This window comes from Anguilla rostrata, chromosome 8 (genome assembly GCF_018555375.3).
Source record: "Anguilla rostrata isolate EN2019 chromosome 8, ASM1855537v3, whole genome shotgun sequence".
Lineage (NCBI taxonomy): Eukaryota > Metazoa > Chordata > Actinopteri > Anguilliformes > Anguillidae > Anguilla > Anguilla rostrata.
This window is the reverse complement of record NC_057940.1, coordinates 19,506,006-19,526,790: the sequence shown is the minus strand read 5'-3', so window position 1 is coordinate 19,526,790 and position 20,785 is coordinate 19,506,006. Positions and strand designations below refer to the sequence as shown.

Here is a 20,785-nt window from a genome sequence, read left to right as displayed (position 1 = left end):
GTGCATGGTTCGCATCTGGAGGGCACACTTCGCTGCTCGGCTAGCAGTAACTTCGAAGGAAAGCAAAAGGTGGCTGTACCACTACTAATTTACATTTTCACGCAAGTCCGAGTTTTCGTTCTATTCTTGTCATTTTGCGATTAGCCTATATGGAATTGACGACGAGAAAGTAATAAAACAGCAAATTGTTTACAACGTGTGCATGTTTTCTGCTGTTAATGAATGTGTTTGAGAGGATATATGAAAATCAATAAATACAAAAGTAACCATATATAGTCATTGTTGGTAACCCGTTGTATATAAGTGGAATAAACCCCTCCGGGCTGTCCCGGTTATTAGAAAATAATGTAGGCTACTTCGGTGGTAATATGGGGTTACAGAAGAAATCATATGACAGATGGACCGACGACAACGTCAGTGGGCTAATTTGCCTAATCTTCGCGGTACTTTAGACCCCGGTGGAAACGCAGACAACCATTGGCTGAAGGAACCTTTTAGTTCCTGGTAACTTAGTTCCTGGGACTGAAAGTTCCGGGTAATTTTGGTGGAAACGCGGCTTAAAACTGTGGTACAATGCAACAACAACTATATAAACAACAAGAACAACAAAAACATCACTATCACTGAAAGAGTAGCAGATTGCCAATGCACATGGAATTTTCCCTCTTTAACAACAGGATTGTCAACATGAATCGTATCATCATAGAGCCTGTTAGAAGTAACATTTTATGATTATTAAATTTTGTTTGTTGCTAAACTTTTTATGTACTAATTTTCAAGATTGTGATTGTTCACTCAAAGTTAGTTATATCCTGATTTCTATTTTTGTCAATCAGGCCATTGCAGCGTTCTGTGCAAGCTTCCATTAAGCCATTGTTTTCTTGCTAGATCCTGTAATAAAGATCAGCAGGGAAGACAAATGTGGAGCAACAGTTTGTAGCTAAAAGTAAAGCAGTTACTTTGTGGAGTGGTGGAGCTAAGGGACTGGACTTCTTTGCTCTTATTTTGGAAACATACACATTCACTAAATGGGAAATCATGAAGAACATCATGGCATTATTTAGATTAAAAGTATCCTTAAATTGTTTTTCACCGCGTACTTTGTTACGGTTGTTGCTTTTGTCCGCTCAAAACACGCACTCAACTATTATAGGCTTTATTGTCTCACATGGGCTTCACAATTCAATCAGTGGACAGTGCGCGTTGAATGCGATGAGAAAAGCAACTCTGGCGTCTTCGTCTGCCACGCTTTTCCTTTGGTCCATCCCAATGTTACGTCAGGCGCCGCGCACGGCAACTGCTTTTTCCACACAGTCTCCTCCTCCGTCTACTTGGGCTCTGATTGACAATAATGGCGACGCGTTTGTCTTGAGTTTCTGCTACAACGAACCACCTTAAAATACTTAATCAGAGACGGAAATTCACAAATCTATTATACTGGTGCAAACATGAGAAAGATTCATTCGCAAAAAGGACACTAGACAGGTAAATGTTTTCGTGGAGAGGGTGGAATGAAGTTCTGCCGCTGAATTTTTGTGGAAAGCAATACAAAGATCTCCCATTCCGTGCTGGTTAACTAGCTTGCTGGCTAGCTAACGTTAGGTAGCATTGAAAAAAGAGTGATTTTCCTAGGAAGGTAAAACAACGAAAACGGGGGGTTCGGAACGTTTTTTTGTGAACTGCTACAGAAAAACCGGTGACGAGAAGAAGTTTGGAAAATAAAACGCTTGCCATCCAAGCATACTTTGTTTTGAAAGCTTCAGTCAGTAGCAGCACCCCCATTTTGAGTCAGGCCCCCCGTTTTAAAGGGATACCGTTAGCTACTTCTTGGAAAGGAGAATAACTAGAAATCAAGATAGCTGTAGGTGCTTTGAAATCGCGTAGTGTTATGTTAATGGTATCGGTATAATTTTCTAAGCATTCAGTTATTCTGCTTCCTGGCGAAGATCACACATGAAGGCTGGCTATCAATAGTCTAGTAAGTTACCTTACCGTTAGCGTTAATGAGTAAAGTTTTGCAACTTCGAGGTGTTATTTTGTTTATCGCCAGCTGGGTGAACATTAGCGAGATATTCAAACCCTGATATCTAATTTAACTGCTGATAAAACCTCTTTCGATTTCAAAATACGTTAACGTTCTATTAAGATACATTTATCTGTCAAGCGAGTTGCCTTTATTTGTTGTCTAGGTCGCCGTTAGCTAGCTAGCATAACTAGTAATGCTGTCATCTTAGTGTTCAGCTTCCTGTACAGTTAGCTTGTACTGTAGTGCTATTACTAAGTCATATTCTAAACAGTTGGCAAGTGTCTGTTTAGCAAACGAGTCTGACATTTCGGATGCATTGCGTTTCTTTTCGCTGGTAACGTTGGCTAGCAAGATGCTGTGAAATTGTTGAATTTCCAGTCGTGGAAGACCTCTGAATACGGAAAAAGCAGTCAGGTGTGGGTAACGTTAAGCTAACGTGGCGAGTTCAGCGAACGTTGTCAAGTTAGCACTTAACGCCAGGTATCTGGATTTTGTTCAATTTAACGCAACCAGACACTCATTTGCAGCGGCCAGGCGCGTGTTAGCTAGCCAGGAAACTAAATGCGCAGCGTTAGAAAACATCCAGTCCTACACACCTAAGTAAAAACTGGCAATAATCTCTCTTGAGGTATCTGCTCGTAAATGACCACCGGCAGGAATAACCGTGTCATGATGGAAGGCGTTGGTGCTAGAGTGATCCGAGGACCGGACTGGAAGTGGGGGAAACAGGACGGCGGAGAGGGCCACGTCGGGACAGTGCGGAGTTTTGAAAGTCCAGAGGAAGTGGTGGTGGTCTGGGACAACGGGACTGCGGCCAACTACCGCTGCTCCGGGGCTTACGACGTACGGATATTCGACAGTGCGCCTACAGGTAGGATAACTGCGGAGTTGCGAACATAAGCCTGGACAGAATTGCTGTCTTGTGAATTGTTTGGCGTTTGAGAACATGATACACTATAGTGGTCTTAAAGGCTGCAAATCTTGTATCATTGCATCGGAATGTATAATGTAGCTAGCTAAATAAGTTGATGTTATTTTAATGTTACATTTGTTGATTAAACTGTCAACTAACAAACCAGTCACAGCAACCAACAGTGACCCTAACTCTTATTTTTATTTTATTAGTTTACATTCTTGACTTGACTCCATTTGACTTGGATCACGTTTGTTCCACAAGATCCACTTACATTATTATTACGCATTTTGTATTAAAATTCTATTTCCATATTATATAGGCCTACAGTTATCTCAGAAATTGCCAATATGACAAATGCTTCCCAACATCAGTACCACTACTATGACTAACACTGTAACTATTGCCATCACCGAACACATGATCAAAGGTGCACGCTGTGGGAAGGGAGTAAGCGGAAGCTTGCAGTTTCAAACAGTCGGTTTCAAGTTTTTATAACTTGCTGAGGTTTGCAAGCAGTTGCTTAATATATTTTATTAGGTGGAGATCTTTGTTTATTATATTACACTTACGCTTAAATTATGCAGGTGTTTCTAGCACCTCTACAACAAAGGGCCGCTGGTAATCAAAACACTATAGCTTTGAGAGAAATTAACATTTCCTTTAAATTCAGGCCATTGGCACAAATACGCAATGCTCCCATGCAAAGTCGTTGTTACTCTCCGGGCTCAAAATGTTTTTCAAAAATATAGACTAGTTATTTTATTCTTACATTATGTTATATAGCTTATGCTATAAAAATGAGAGGTGCGTAGTTCAAGTTGAAAATTTGCTGGAATCCTAATAGGTTACTCACAAAACCACTTAGTTGCGGGAGAACAACAAACAACCAAAATAATGTTTTGTTCTCCTGCAGTTCAATGGTTCCTTAATTTGTAATTGTAATTTGTATTTGTCCTAATGCTGTAGCTTGTTCTTCTGCCTAGTTGGCTTTGCAGAGGTTAGGTCAGAATAGTGTTCACTGTGTGAACTAATCTGTGTTCTTGGCTAGAAATTGTAATTTGTATTTGTCCTAATACTGTAGCTTGTTCTTCTGCCTAGTTGGCTTTGCAGACGTTAGGTCGGAATAGTGTTCACTGTGTGACATAAACTGTGTTCTTGGCTATAAATAGCTGTACAAAATAAGTATTGTATCTTATTGAACCTGTGTTTTGTAGTTGTCCATGACGATGAAATGCACTTTTTGTACGCCACTTTGGATAAAAGCGTCTGCCAAATAAATGTAATGTAATGTTAATAAACTTTTTAGGATTCCTCCACAGTTTCATCCCGAGGAACTCTAAAGGTTCTGTTTTGAACCTTTAATGTTGGTTTCATAGACACAGATTAAGCTTAGTCATGGAGTAAATTGAATTGTTTATTGAGAATCTTCATTCAGAATTAAATGTAGTCCAGGACTAGTAAATTTTGATGCTAGTGTGCTTTCACTTTGAAAATGGCTATTAAATCTGATCTCTTTTAAATTTTAACAGAATATATCAAAACGTTTTTTTCATTGGATGCAGTGTAGGAAACATCCAGCCCTTTGGATGAGTTAAAATCTTGAAAATTTGATACTGGCTTTGTCCCTTCAGCGTCTAGCTACGCAAAAGGATAATATATTTAGTTATACATTTAGCTAATATTTATCCCAGTTGATCACACCAAGCAAATGAACTTAATTGGAGCTATAAGGTGCCATAATAATGGTATCTGCTAGACACTTATGGTAATTGTAAGGTAATGTTAAAACAAGAAACTGTCATAGTAGGATTGTGGTAAGCAATTTTATAAATGTTGCCATGTATATTTTTGGAGTGAGAATTGCAGGTATGAACTGAGCTATGTTTTGGCACGTGGCAAAGTCTGAATGACAGCCTCCTCACTAAGAATCATGTGAGTCAAATCAAAGCACACCCAAGCTGGCAGAATGACAAGAACCAGCTGTATAGGTTGCTGGGATGTGAAAGGTGGTTGGAAAAACGTACAGCGTGAGTAGAGTTAAGATATTTTGGAGAAGAGCCCGTTTTATTTTTGCGGTTATTTTTTGTGTCCCGGGTGAAATGCCGAACAATTTGTGCGAGTGTGCTACAGTGTGTCTCTTGCCGAATGAAACGTCAAATTTGAGCTGTTCCTCCGGTTTTTGCATTACCTCAGAAAACAGCTGAGGGTAGAATTTCAGCTTCTGAAAACCTTCCTTTGAGTTTCTAGGGTGTGTCAAGACAACTGAATTTGACAACAATGAAAAAGTTTGCAAAACTGCACAATTTAGGCCTACTACTTTGAGAGGTAAATTGTTGACTTCATTTTTCCTGAAAATTAGAATGTGGTTCACTTTTCATTCTATTTCCACATAAGAAAAAACAAGGAACCCATAAAAATGTGATTTCATTTGAACCAGCCAAAGACTGGAAATTCAACACTGCATTTCTTTTAGTGTGCGTTTTTATGATTTTGTTCATAAAAGCCCCCCCCCCCCCCACCCTTTCCAGAAACCCCTGCAGCTATTTAGAGCCTGCAGAACTCAGCCTGGGTCTGGTGGCTGAGTGGTGTCCTGGGCTGGGCTGGCCTGGAAGTGGAATGCAGAATAAAAATGCACTTGCCAGTCCAGGTCTTTTAACACTGCGTAGGTTAAATCCAGCTGGAGCTTGGTGCTAATTAAATGCTAAGCCTGCGTGTGAATGAGCTGAAAGCCATACCCATTTGCTTTATTATTTACTGGAGTCATACAGCGATCGAGGTCGTTAAATAGATTAGCTGCGTTCCCTGATGCCACCGCAGGCACCTGAGGGAAGGCGTGTGCCTGTTCCCTACAGTGATTCTTGTCACCAGCCGCCTGGAACTTCCCCCGTGCACCAAGCCACAGCGACTGTGGCGCAGGTGCGTAGTTCAGGTGACTGTTAGTCTGTGAAATGGCTTTGGGCCTCTCAATCCCCTTGGCAAATTTCAACAGGTGAGCAGGGTATAACGTCTTTCTTTTTTTTGTCAGGGAATGAGATTTCGATCTGAATGGCTTCAAATAAAGATGTCACAACTATTCCTTGGCTGTAACTGTTTTTCAACTGGGTAACTGCTCAGCCAATGGCAAAAGAAAAATCTAACCTGCCGTATTTTTTATGCAATGTTAGATAATTTTAAGTAGCTAACTGTATTATGTGGTGCAGTCCAAGCCAGTTGCAGTGACATTCTATGTGAGCATTTCCTGGATATTGCCTTTATATTAAACGAGGGGTATGTCATGTCGCTGTTGCAGATGTTCCTAACTTCAGTTGAATGTGAATAGGCTACATGAATACATAAACAACTTAAAACCACACCCCTGACTCCAGAGAACAGTAAGCACCTCCAAAAAAGGGGGACTTGGGACCATTTGTGACCATGAGAGCCACCAACCCCAATAGTGAATTTCCCCATGTTGTAGGCCTCAGGGTTTGTTTACATTTTTAAAACTCAAGTTAAAAAACAAAATGGCATAAGCAATGTTTGAAATGGGAACCAAATTATATTCTTTAATTTAGTGTTCTGTACATAGTGAGTAATTCCATTTATCACAAATTTGGGAGACTTTACACGCGTAAGGCATGGGGTGCTTTAAAAGTAAATAAATATTATTTTGAAAAGCCTTGTGCTCTTTTTTCAGACATTATCGTGGAAATCTCACCCCTTTCAATCCCTGCTGTCTGCCATTTTACCACCTGGCAGACACTCCCTGCTGCTCTTTTTAACATCTTAATGTACCTTTATAGGTGGGAATTCCACCGTACCATCCTAAAGAAGTGAGATTGACAGCATAGCACAGCTACCCTGATGTTTTGTCTGGCCCGTGGCATGAAGAAGCTGAAAGAACAAGAAAGTGTCTGTGATCCTCGAGATAAACAAAAAGAATGTGAATACTAATGCAATGACTTCACAGAAAGTGTGGCACAAATCAGTCGCGATAACAAAATATAAAAAATGCCGGGGTTTGCCCACACACAAAAAACCAGCGATGCCTTCATCCAGCCATGCGTTTATAAAGACCCAGCCCTTTGTTGGTGTTTGCAAAGCCCAGTAGCTCAGCCTTTACTCCTTCAAGGAATGTGATAACTTGCTTACACTTGGAATTGAGCTTTATCTTTTCTCAAAGCTCAAACAGTCCTGTGAGGCATCGCCTTTTGTTACACCTTCAGCTAGGGTTGAATATGTCTCTTGTGAATAACCCGTATCTTGCACATGGTGCTTAAAAAAGGGTTTAACTGCAGAACAGGAAAGACAAGTGGCTCGCAACACTGACAGCCCCCCCCCCCCCCCTTTTTAAAGTGTTTTTTGTCAGATACTGTGTTTGAAAGCCATAGTGCTGTTAGAAGTCATGTTTTTACAGGTGTAAGGTGGGGATGACATACGACCTCTAGGTGAGAGGTGCATGTTTAACATACCTGCCCCCCCCATTCTTGTAGCAAAACTAAATTCCATTCCAGTTGAACAGTCTGCATACACAAATTTTTGTACCTAAGCAAGAACTACAGATCCTGTTACCTCAATACTGACAATCATATTGACTTGTCATCAGAGGCCTATCGGTCTAGCCTAGGAGCAGACACGCACAGATCGAGCGTAGTCAGCTGGTGTCTCAAAACTGAAACGCGCTACTTCACATGCAAATAAAAAATCATTCTGGTGTCGTGGGTCCTCAACAGCTGGTGACTGGTTTAGAGGCAGTTTCCTCCCTTTGTTTCCCGAACACAGGCTGCTATGGAGGCAAAGGAGAGAGACGCAATGCGCTCACAGAGGTCAAAGGTCATTTCTCGCGGGAGGGACGTCAGAACCGCGAGCGTCCGCCTGTCTGCAGACTCGAGGCCAAGAGATGAATGTTGCGGAAAAAAAGGCGTCCCCCATCTCGGGCGTTGAATGAGTTCTCTGGGGACTGCTTGGGAAATCCAGTGAATCCCTAACTCAGACAAAAAGGCTTTTTCCTCCCTCTGCCTCGCCTAGCCTGGCCCATGAGCACCAGCAAACAAGTGCAATCTCTCCTCACCCCGCCCCCCCCTCAATTCAAGACTTTTTTTCCATTTCTAAAAATAATTCTCACAAACATTTTGATGTGATGATAAGCTGAAGGCTTGGTACATTGTGTACTGTGGCGTGATGGAGAAGCATTTGTCTCCACTCATTTCTGTCTGTCTGGTTTTGGTATTCAGAGATTGATAAAAATCTTTGAGTATGGAATTATATTATTTGGTTTTAAGTTACATTTCAATTTGACTATTGTATGTTTTCCTAAATTGCCTAGCCTGTGTGCAACAGCAATTTCTAATTTTGGTGAATTTTTTCTATCATTAGGAGAAGCCCTTATCTGGTGTGGTTAATGAGCATTACTTATTAAATTTTAATGTACTGAAGATACTATTGTTATACAACTGGATAATTAAATGTGTCAAGGAGCTACAGTAGAATAAAACGGGAAGTGTAAATTGTTAAGAGGTACTTTGAACAAATATACAGTAGCTAAATTAAGTACATTTTATAGTACAAATTACAGTGTTTATAAACAATGGCCGTGGCAGCACTTCCGCGTAGATAAGTGGTTTCTGGTTTGGCGTCATCAGTAGCCATATCAAAGGTCTATCAAGCTAGGCTACTAAAAATAAAAAAATGTACTGAAGTTAGCAGCAGCGATGTTGGGAGCCAAGCACCGAAGGTGACTTACAGGGCACCGAGTGCAATTCATGTCTTTCTGTGATTTCTGCAACAATTTGTGCAACCTTTTAGTTGCCTTCATACCGCAGTTGTGTTGCTGGGGTGCACTGCATGCTGCGATGGGAGAGGGAGACGAGCACTGTGTTTAGGGTCCAGTCCTTTGTTCCTCAACGCCGGGCACATGCACACGTGGTCCTTATGGTGGTGGAGCACCTGCCCATATGCCCCTCTAGAGCAGAAGTACCCCTTTTGAGTGGCCGATTTGGAGTGACAGCGGTAAAAGGCAGGCGGTCTATTTTACCAAGCTGAGTGATAGTGGCACGGAAATTGATGCACATGAACTAGCCTACACCGGTCTATTTTGATATTTAGAAAGTTTGAATAGAGGCTAGTTTTAAAGCTGTAGTCAAATATCCTTTGCACAATTTATAGCCTACACATATTTAATTGTCAGGTAACTTACTAGCCACCATGTAGCCAGGCCTTTTGTTTCTTTTTAGTGATTGGACTGGAGCTCTCAATGTGACAAAATAGGTAAGGTAGGTAGCTGCAAGTTGGCTAGTGGACACAAGGATGAATAAGATGGCTTAACTGAACAGTGAGTGGCATGAAACAATAAATTGATAGATGGTAGATGCTGATAACATAACTAGCAGCTAGTTAGTTTGCCAGTTAAATTGTATTATGTCTCGTTTATAATACATAACATCATGACATAAGAATACTTTGACTGGAACAAGTATGAATGGGAGGGAGTGTACAGACCAAAACTACCAAAAACAAGAAACTGCTTCAACTTGAGATTAATTATTGTCAGAAGAGATTCAGAAAGTTCTAAACAATATCTGCATTCAAGCAAGTGTTGTTCCATTATCATTATTATACCCACTTGTGCCACCCTGAATAATTGCTTTGAACTAGCCATCTGTTTTGTAATTAAACCTTAATGATAGTTACCCAAATACAATTGTACTTCAGTGCCAAGTGTGTGCATCTTTAATCGTTTGATTTCTTCAATAGCACAACCACTGTGCAGCCTATCACTACACCATCAAGACCTGAGCTGCTCGATTCATAGCGTTTTCTACATGGAAGTGCGGGACTTTATGGGTTCCTCTGAATATGAACCTGCTGAGTTTCAGACAGGGCATTTGCCCTAGGAGTTGTGATTGGGGCTTAACCCCTGCTCAGTTCTGGTTGAGATACAACCTTTGCCTGTTTTAGAGCCAGGAAAAACCCTGCCCCATATTACTTTTTCTCATTCATTCCATCTAGGCCTAGGCCTGTATGCTTTTGATTATAGTCTTGTGAGTTTGTGGACAAACTCACAAGACTAGCCTATAACCTGTGATTGTGTTTTAATGCCTGCACACGGCGAATAAAATGGAGTCAGAATTTGAATCGGTCCCTTGCTCGCGACACCCAGCTGCCGCAGTCATATTCGATGCCCTCCTCCCTTGCATCTTGTATACGGGCCGCAGGTGTCACACCTGCAAGTGAAGGGGGAACAGGAAAACCTGCTCTTCAGCATCGGGGCTTTGGATGCGGCTCCAGAAATCGGGAGGGAGAGCTGGCGTTTGCCGAACGAGTCGCGGAGCAGAGTCATCCGTGTGAAACGAAGCGCATTAATAAACTGCCCCGGGCCAAACCGCGCTCTCATTGGCTGCCATTAAAGGCGAGGAGTGGGAAAAGCGCTGAGGTAGCTTTTCCTTTGGCCCCACGCGTATAATGGAATGTCTGCAAGATGGAAGTCCTTTCTTTCTGCTGAAGCCTGGAGAAGGACTGCTTGTTGACGGCTGCATTTGGAGAAAGCCCAATTTGACACAGGCAGCAAAGGATGTAATAGTATTTTTATTTATTTTATTTTTTTTATTTCCCATGCAGTCTTCCGACCCTCACCCTCCTGGAACATAACTTTGGCAAGATGGTTGTATTTCCTAGAAAAACCTCTGCACCTATCATCATAGGTGAATCCTGTATTTCAAGTAGCACTGCGATCCAGGCATGTGTATATTGATGTTGAGTCAGAGGATGAGGCGCACGGGTGCAGAGAAGTGTGTGGGAAGGTGTGGGAGTGTCAGGGTGGAGAGCAGGACATGCGCACGTGTGTGCGGACACGCAGGATCAGCGATCACCGCTCACATGACTCGGTGACGTAAGAGGCTGGAGAGGCGGGCACAGGAAGCAGCTGTCAGTCAGTGAGGAAACGATTAAACAGGAAGTGCTTGCATCCTTTATTAATTTTCAGTCATGCTTGTCCAAGCAGTCAGCTGAGTACAGGTGATTAAAATTAGCCAAGTCAATGCTGTGTAAGTTATGGCCTTGGTGGTAGGCTGTTTTGATTTTAAAGTGCCCTCCAAAATGATTCACACCCTCAATAAACGTAAGCAAAAACACTATAAAGCGAACAACACTGATAGTGAGCTATACTGTATGCTCAATAAATGGGAAAATTTGCTTCTCTTAAACTAACACAATTGCTCAGAGACCACAATTGCTTATAAGAGTTGCTAAGAAAAAGCTTCCGTTGAAGGCAATCAATAAAAATGACTAATACACACAAAAACACAAACGCACGCACACGCATGCATATACTGAAATGAGCATACCAGAAAGTAGAGTTGCTGTAGTCTGTAAAGCCTAGGACTTCATTATAAATAATTACAGAGAGTGGCTTATTAAGAAAACGGCACTCTTTGTTTCTGGCGAAACACTCCGTATATTAATGTGCGCTTGTGTGTTCTGTGTAAAGCTTTCAGTTCCTTTAGGCTGTTTCCTCGAAGCACTGTGTGCAGTAGGATTTTTTCCCCCCTCCGTGTGATTTCCTCTGAAAGTGTATTAGCTGAACTGCCTGGAAGCATTCAGGCGGCTCCCGCGGTGGTCTGCAGCCCTTTGGTTAACCTCTGCCGCCGTTGCTCTCCCGCTCAGGTATCAAGCATGACGGGACCATGTGCGACACCTGCCGCCAGCAGCCCATCATCGGCATCCGCTGGAAGTGCGCCGAGTGCACCAACTACGACCTCTGCACCACCTGTTACCACGGAGACAAGCACCACCTGCGCCACCGCTTCTACCGGATCACCACCCCGGGGAGCGAGAGGTGAGCCCGCGGAACCGCTCGCTTTGCGCCGGGTGTCACCGCCACGGTAGCGCCGCTCGTCTCCTGCGATTCCGGGCTTCGGTTGTCCAGTCTGGCCTTTGTTTGCTGGAGGGGAATCGCTTGCAGCCAATGGCGCGCTGCTATACTGGTTATTATCCGGCCTCGTTGCAGTGCGGCTGGCGTGATCGCGCATTGGACTGCAGGGACTTGGCTGCTCGCGCAGAGCTGCAGCCCCAGCGGCGGCGGCAGTCTCTGGGCTCTTGGTTTGTTAGCGGGCGAGGCTCGGCCGGGCCTGGAGATGTGCTGTGACATAGGCTGTCCGCCGGGCCCACGTGGACGTCACTGGAGGCAGCTTGCGCCTCATTGTTGCCAGGCAACCACTCATCAGGCCCTCGTACCTCCTCGTTGGCCGTAGTGACAGTCGCCAATGCCAACCCCCCCCCCACTCCCCACCCCCCCCAGCTGCCCAGGACACGCGATGGGCCTCGTCACCGTCAGCCACCTTGCCCCGCCACCCCCGGCGGCTCGTCCGATTCCTCAAAAGAGGAGCCGCTTCCTGCCCTCTTGCTTCGGCGTATAATTAGCCCACTGCCCTCAAATGCGGAGTGCCAGCATTCTTCTTCTCTTGCACAGGAGTATAATGACAGCCTGCAGCAAAGAAATGAGTCACCACTGGTATTCCCGTCAATAAAAACTTACCACACACACACACACACACACACACACACACATATATATATCAGTCATTGAAGGTTTGTGAATACAGGCCTCTGGAGTGAAGTTAGCTGGAGGAGAATGCAAGGAAGGCCTGGCCTGCCTGTAGATTTAGTCTTTGTGTGTTTTGGTTTATGGGTGCTGATTGCACATGATGCAGCGCCATGCTGCAGTGGTAGGCTGGATGTAAACTGCAGGCAAGAACAGTATTGGTTATGGTAGAGTGTCTGCATCCCATCGATGTTCAGAGATTTGCTTTGCCTCTCTGCTTTTCATCAGGCTCTGCGACTCAGTCTTTCGATGCAGCGTCTGCTCTGGTTTCATTTGCTTGAGTCTGCTCGTGATTTGATCACACCACAAAGAAAAGGTCGGACGCAACCAATCCGACGAACAATCTAAAGTTTTGAAGGTTGAATCTGAGCAGAAGGGAATGCTGGTAAAGGAGCGTTTCTCGCGCTGCAGAGAATTCACTGCGAGCGAGCCGCATCCCCTCAGACACACAGTCCGTCATGCGGTTTGTTTGTATCAGAATTTGGGGATACATTGTAGATCATGCCATGTGGCTAGAGCAGTAAATGAAATGTTTCGGTGATGATCCTTCGAGATGAACAGAGCACCGTGATGCGCGGTGCGCCTGATATTGGCCTTGTCCGTATTGGCTGTATCGTGTGGCCATAACGGTGATCCATCAGAGGCCCTTGGGCTCGGTGGCGGAGAATAAACACACTTGCGCAGGTGAGGCAGAACAGAAAAATGTCTGGTTTGTAAAACCGGAGGCGTTTGTTCACTGCATTGTTCCTCTGAGCCGAATTGAAAGGAAAAATCAATTTCCGTGCTCGTTTGTTCAGTCGTGGTCGGTTGCGCATGGAAACGCACCTCGCTCCATCTTCCCGGCTCCCCGTTAAGTGATGATATTGAGATTAGTGTGGCGTCAGGGACCCCTTCGCACTGTGCGCTTAACCCCAAGGATACGAGAATGTGCCATTGTCCCGTAACCCTGTGCTACAGTAGCCCCACCCCCGCCCCCCGCCCCCCGCCCCGTGCCCGGACCCTTCCCACACTTATGAGGACAAAGGGCTGGCCCAACAGCTGGTCCCCTGCCACCCTGGTGCGAACGCTACTTCACAGGGCTTTTTTTTGTTACTGCGGCAAACAAAAGCCGCCTGCCGCCCCATGTTCCTCTCCCATGCAGCCTGTGTGTGTGTGTGTGTGTGTGTGCCTGCCTGTGTGTGTCTGCCTGTGTGTGTGTGCGCCTGTGTGTGTGTCTGTGCCTGGGTGTGTGTGAGTGTGTGCACGTGTGCACATGCCTCTGCTGTGTGTGTGCGTGTGCATATGTGTGTTAGGGCTGTGAAGTTAACTATCAAATATCTGTTAAGCTTGCCAGCAGTGATTGTGCCAAAAAATTGTGTGTGTGTCTGTGTGTAGGACGTTCCTCATGGAGGACTGATTTTTTTTTTTTTTCAAAATTGGCGAGGGTTCCTGTTTGGGTTACAGCAGAAAACACTCCCTGTTCAGCATAACACACCCTGTTCAGGACAGGGCGTCAACATGGTGAAGGCTGCCATGATGATGATAGCAATCTCCCGGCACAAACCCTTACTCAGGGTGACTGCAGTGACTGCGGCAGAGATGGAAGTGACACTCCCAGTGCAGGAGAGGTTGAGCCATTGCATGTTTTACTAGAAACGGCTTTGGGTTCAGAGCTAAAGCCGTTTCTGTTCATTTGCTTTTAGCACCTGTTTGGTTCCACTGAATGCACTAACAACCTTTATTAAAACTTTATGTCCCACAACTCAAATTTCCCCATATTGGATCACACTGGGTTTCCTTAATTTCCAAATTCTGAATCTTAATTACAGGCAAGCTTCGTCACTGCAGCATATTAGAGTTCCAGTCCTGCTTCATCTGTGTTACAGTAAAATTAAAGTTTCTCTTGGACCCACTAAACACTAGTTTTTCAGGGCACTAGTTTTGTTTAATGGGTTCTCATCTTGTTAGTGCTTCCATCTACAGTCCTTTGTGAGATGTCTCTCGCTTTGCGCATCATTTTATGGGGAGTGAGGCCTTTAGTTTTTGGCAGGTTGATTTACTTTCTATGTAGATTGAGTTTTGAATGGAGCTAAACTGGTTAGCAGAAAGAGTTCATTAATGGCAATCCGTTGCCTTCTAATGGTTATATCCTTTGTAAAAGTTCTAGCCCTTCTTACAGTTACAGTACCATTTAGCATGCACCAAACTTCCAAAACAACTCTTAATTCAGTATTTGATTACTGAATGCAGAATTAAAAGTAACATTTACAAAGGAAACGGATCATAAACCCCTTTCCTCAACACCAGAGAGCAACTGGCAGCTGTAATCTATCTTTTAATGCCCTCCCTTAAGTCTCTTAATCCCTCTCGCATCTCCTTTTACTGCTTGCATAATTATCATTAGTGCTCGTTAATTGTTTATGTCATAAACACCCTCAAGGTCTACATCAGTCGTTTATTACGCAAATAAAAGCAGTCCGGAATTGGCTGTTTATCTTGCCCGCCTTCATAGATATCGGTTGTTAATTGCCCATCGGTTCCCATGGTGCCACTTAGCCATTCACCCGTTCGCCCCTTAATCTGTGCCAGTAAGTTAGAAACCTGTTAAGAGTTTAACTGAATGGCAATCTCTTTGCCCCCTCCCCCTCCCCCCTTCCCATCTGCAGGAATGTCCAGAAACCCCCCCCCCCCCCCCCGGCAAAACGTTTAGAAAATGCAGGCGGGTTTGCAGCGAGGTTACCCCCAGCTGGACTGGTTAAGGACTGTCCTTAGGCTTAGGGGACTAGCACCCACAGGGTGTTTCTGCAGGGACCCCGGGGGTTGGTGGGGGGGGGGTGTCATTTGGAAACGCAGTGCTGCAGGACACCGATGGAATGATGCCTCCCTGCAGTGCGTAATACGGGACCCGCTCTGGAATGTCCACGGCAGGGACGGGCCAGCTTAACGCAGCTTGACCGACTTTCCCCAGCGCTCTCGGGCTGAGCGGCGGGCTGAGCGGCGGGCTGCCCTACATAGGCCTCCGAAGGGCCTCTTCAGCGCACGGAGCTCAGAAGGAACAGGAGAGGTGTTTCTGAGCGAGGGTGTTTATAGAAACCTGAGGATTGCACGCGGCCATCTGGCAAGCGACCCCGTTCTCTGCGGTGGTGCACCGGCTCATTCCAGATGGCGCGCGCTGATGGGTGCTGAGCTTTGTGTGTGAACAGCGCTATGCAACAAGGATTTGGCTCTGATTAATCATAACTCCATACTCCCCATCTATCGAAATAGGGTTTTTTATACTGTATTCACACACAGCATATGAATTAAGTCAGACATTTTCCAAAATACATTACAACCTCAGAGATACGATTTTTCTTTGATTTAATGGGTGAAATAGTTTAGTAAATGTACTTATGTGTTCAGATGACATTTTTAAAATGCATATTGTAACATTCAGGTCCAGAGAAGTGGTATTCAACAACTTATGTGCACATATTAAATTCAGCCTACCTGCTTAATATTTTTTTTTATGACCAAATGCAATAAGCTGTGTGGGGTGTGTGTGTGTGAGGTTACACCCCATGGCGGACTGATGGGATTATGCTGAGGGTGTGTGAAGCCAATTTTGAACCTGAATTCCTTCCCTGGCTTGTAGAAATTGTGTTGCGTTTGAGAGTGTACTGATACTAAACTGTTTATGCCCATTAAAAATATGTTTTGACTTCACCCTCCCGGCTCTCAGATTATTAAATGAATAAATGTCATGAAGTGCTGTTGGTGTAACTGAAACGGTCCTTCATTTTGTATTCCTTTACGTTTGCCACAGAGTCCTGCTGGAATCCCGCCGGAAGTCTAAGAAGATCACGGCCCGGGGAATATTCACCGGGGGGCGCGTCGTGCGGGGCGTGGACTGGCAGTGGGAGGACCAGGACGGGGGCAATGCAAGGAGGGGCAAGGTAACGACCATTCCACAAATGTACAGTTGTGCAAACGTCTGCTTTTGGGAATTACAGGCCGCTTGCTCTGCTGAGTGGTGACTATAAAGTTCTGTGCTGTGGGTGAAATAAAGTGCTTAACCCCCACCAGAGGGTGATGAAATGGAAAGGTTATAGCTGGGAGGAGTGCAAGACTGACTTTTTCAGCAGTGTAAAAAAAAAAAAAGCAAAAAGAAACATTGTCTACCAGAGACCTTTAGTCTAACTCTGTCTCTGTTGGTTACGTATGAACTTTATGGGGCTCTGCTGCACTAAAGGCATCTCTCAGCCTGGAGGCATGACTGTGCGTGTCCAGTACAATTTGTTGACACCACTGCTCGGAAAGGTACTGTTCTCAGACCTGAACCTCCCTCCCAGTTTTTAGCACATCTCTGTTCAACAATTACATGGCCGAATGTTGAAAGGTCATCTCCACTGTTGGTGAAAACCTACTGAATGTTGTCTGATTTGCTACTTGGGTCCCTGCACCCCCCCCCCCCCACCTCTATGGACAAGAGCAGGCAAGCACACCAGTGCTAATTTACTGTAACTGCAGACGTCTTTATCCCCTCCTTGTCCCTGGAAGCCATCTGCCGTTGCCTCAGACTCACGATTCTCCCTGCAACAACCCCTCCCATCCCATTTAGGGATTTTGTGGGATTAAAGCAAAACCAGGATCACTCAACGGGGGAAAACCGAGGGGGACGTCCTTTCGGAACATTTCACTCTGTAGGGCCGTTCACCGGGAGCTTATGTGACGAGTTCAGGGGAGCGCTTAACCTGGCTGTCATTTTGGAATGGTTGTTCTTTTCCGGAGAACGTCAAATTAATAACAGGCCCCGACAGGATTATGTGCAGTTATGCGATTATTGCAGGAATATAATGTGCTGGCCGTCGTTCAGAGAGCAGTCCCCGGTGCCTGCGTCGAAGCGGGCATCCAGACCGCCGCGTTGGAACACGCAAAGGTCGGCCCGTGCACGAGTCGCACGCAACGGGCGCTAATCTTTCTGGCCGTCTCGCCTCCCAACGTTAGCGCCGAGCGCGGGACCGCGGTCTCCCGCTCTTCGCGGTAAAGGAGCCAGTTCGCCGGTTATCGTGGGGCATTGCTGCTCGCATTGACCTCGCTCAGCTCTCTGTGCTGGAAGCGCGGGGGCCTTGGGGGAGAGGTGCTCTGTGCATTGGTAAAAATGTTTTTGAGAGGATGCTGCCAGAGAATTGTAGCGCCGAGCTTTAAACTCTCCATTTGCATTCTGAGTGGTGCTTTAGGAGTTCTAATTGCATCATTGCGTTCCATCTCATGATACACAGTATTGTAATTCTCGCGGCAAACAAAAAGTGTGCAGTCCTACCTCCAATTTATTTTTTGGATACATAAAGTTGAAGCTAAATTTAGTGTGCTTCACAACATTGAGAGCAAAACAGGCTTTATCAGTGTTCAGTTCAAACGGTGCCAAGATACTGGTCATAAAATAGTGTACTGGAGCAGACTAAACACTTCTCTGGCCTTTCTAAAGGATCTTATTTCTTCTTGATTTTTGCCTTTAAATGAATAGCTTCCCCTTTCCTGGAAGGATGTTCAGAGGGAGATCTCTCCAGTAATGGAGATCTCTGTGGTGTTAAATGAGAAACACGTGTGGCCAGGGGCTCCTCTGCACTGCTCCGGAACGCCGGGACGTCGCACCGAAATGTCGCAGCCTCTAATTTCCCCTGTCCCCCCCACCACCCCCTCCCTCTCCCTCCCTCTCCCTCCCTCCCTCCCTCCTCTCTTCCCCTGCAGGTGACCGAGATCCAGGACTGGAGCGCGGCCAGCCCGCACAGCGCGGCCTACGTCCTGTGGGACAATGGAGCCAAAAACCTGTACAGAGTGGGCTTCGAGGGAATGGTGAGGAGGGGGGGGGGCGCGGGTCTGAGCGGGGAGGGGGAGGGGGAGGGGCTCGGCGGCGGCGGCCTTTGTGCGCGGCCGTGAAAGCGGGCCTTTCTCCGCGGGACGGGCCCTTTGTGTGAGGCCACGCCGGCAGCATGCGCGGCCTCATTGTGTGAGCAGCTGGAGGGGAGGCTGAGGCCATATGCATGATAAAGGGAATCTGTGCCCCTCTCCTCAGAGAAAGGGAGAGTGAAAGTGCAGGTCAGCGAGTGGGCGGGGGGGGGTGGTTTGGGGGAGGGCGTCCGCGCAAGCTGTGACTGAGACACAGCGCTCCCATTGGTTGAGAGGCATCCGGCTTCTTTTTAAATTGAGCCAATTGGCACGTTTTTGGAGGAACAGATTGGTCCTGTGTCTTTTTTACTCAGTGAATAGAGTTTGGGGAGGCGGACAATGAGAACCTGACTCCAGATTAACCGAATCAGTCATTGAGCCCCAACAGACACAGTCACGCACACACACACACACACACACACACACACACACACACACAGTACCAAGGAAACCATTTTATCCCAGCAGTGGGTGACGACCTGGTGCTGTTTTCCAGGTTTTGTAAGAAAACAGGAGGAATTCTCACATGCCGCCGTGCCGCGGTGGAGAAGGGGGGGGGGCAGTCTCAGCGCTGCCAGCTGCGCTAGCTGAACCGCGGGGGGCGGGGTGGGGGAGCCAGGCCGCTGCATTAAAAAGCGCTAGCCCTCGATGCTAATAAAGGATGGCAGCCGTCCCGGGCCTTTGCCTGCAGAGGTGTGCGCCCCGGGCGGGCGGGCGGGCGGGAAACCCCCGGCCGTTTAGCCGCAGACCTGGCTCACCTCCGCTAAACCAGCGGGGCGTGAGCGGGGAGGGGAGCGCTGAGCGCTGGAGCGCCGCCGTCCCGCGGCCCGCCCGCGCCCAGCCAGCCCCCCCGCTCAGCAGCCACCGCCGGGCGCCCTTCAGACCCTCGCAGTGAAGCGCCTGATGCAAGCGAGCGCCTCGTTATGGAGCTCCTTTAGCTGGTCAGGCTGTAGGACCGTCTGATCCATGCCCCCCGCTGCAGCGCAGTCTCCTGGTGACAGACAGGCTTTATACAGTCTCACTGTAAAGCCTTACAGAGCGTGTGTACATGTGCGTCTGTAACGCTGCCCTCAGTCACTGATCTCAGATCAGCGTGTTCAGTCTGTTTCATAATGGTTTGTGCAGGCGGGGGGGGGGCACTGATCCCGGGACTGAAGCGCTGGGGTGATGCAGCAGTCTGCTTGGTCTTCATTTCGCCATTTCTATCCGCAGTCTGACCTGAAATGTGTCCAAGATGCCAAGGGCGGCTCCTTTTATCGAGACCACTGCCCCGTGTTGGGTAAGTATTTTGGTGCAACTCATATGTACAAACATAAAATGTTCAAACATTTAGAATTATAATTGATAAAATAATAATGATGATGATTATTCATAATAATAATAATAATAATAATAACAATAATGATAATAATAATAATAATAACAATAATACCAATAATAATAATGCTTAGTAACTTTATTATTACTTAGTAACTTTATTAGTATTATTAGCAACAGCAACAACAAAGTTTATGCAGCCATTTTGCATATGCTGTGCAGGGCAAACCCAAATTGCTGTGCTTCTCAAGGACAAACAGCGCGTACCCATTTTTGCAGTACCACACACAGCCTCTAGATGCCAGCAGCACACAAGTGGGGCCTCTTTCAGGAGGGTGCCAGTGTGGCTGGTGAGCAGTACAGTGTGTTCCAGGAGAGCAGGCTGCTGGCTCACTCTCAACTGTGATTCCTGCTGTTCAGGGCTCCCAGAACCAGAGAAGAGAGAGAGGAGAGAATGCTCAAATCAAACTAAGAGCAGGCTCAGAAACCACACACACACACACACACACACACACACACACACACACACTGCACCACGTCACCTGCACTCCTGCAGCATTCTGGGGAAAGCAGGTCACTTCTCCAGCCCTCTGTGTAGGTGAAAACAGTTGGTACTGGGAGGCCGCTCAAAAAATGAAGCTCATTTCCCCTCAGGAGGATAAATGATCTCTTTCAGAAGCCATTTTGAGACACTTGCAGGTTTTCTGTCCGTCTCATTAACGTTTTGCTGGGTCTCCAGTAGAGTGCAGGCAGCACAGAGGGGACGATTCCGCAGCGCGCCCCCTGGAGGGCGCCTGGGGTAGCACGCTAGCTAGGTGCCTGCCCAAGGAAGCGCGGTTTGGGCTCGCTGGAGGTCTCGCGAGCGCTAGCTCCGAGCGCTAGCTCCGCCGGGTCAGAGACGCTGGGTCTGGTCGTGAAGGTGACCCCTTATCCGAGGAGCTACGACGGGCCAAGTGGCCGCAACCGTGTTTGCCGCCAACGCGACGCTCCCCGTCATGCAAGATAACTGTATTTAGATACGCGTCGACACAGTCGTTGTTTC

At 46.3% G+C, this 20,785-nt stretch overlaps 1 protein-coding gene across 1 annotated transcript in view; it reads left to right on the top strand.

Annotated features, from left to right (window-relative positions):
• The first annotated feature begins 1,301 nt into the window (after positions 1-1,301).
• Positions 1,302-20,785, top strand: part of mib1 (MIB E3 ubiquitin protein ligase 1) — a 98,652-nt gene continuing 79,168 nt past the window's right edge. The window contains exons 1-5 of the mRNA XM_064346912.1: positions 1,302-2,897; positions 11,583-11,754; positions 16,304-16,433; positions 18,229-18,333; positions 19,639-19,705. Coding sequence (XP_064202982.1) covers positions 2,669-2,897; positions 11,583-11,754; positions 16,304-16,433; positions 18,229-18,333; positions 19,639-19,705 — 703 coding nt within the window. The 5' untranslated portion in view covers positions 1,302-2,668. The remainder of the gene's footprint in view (positions 2,898-11,582; positions 11,755-16,303; positions 16,434-18,228; positions 18,334-19,638; positions 19,706-20,785) is intronic.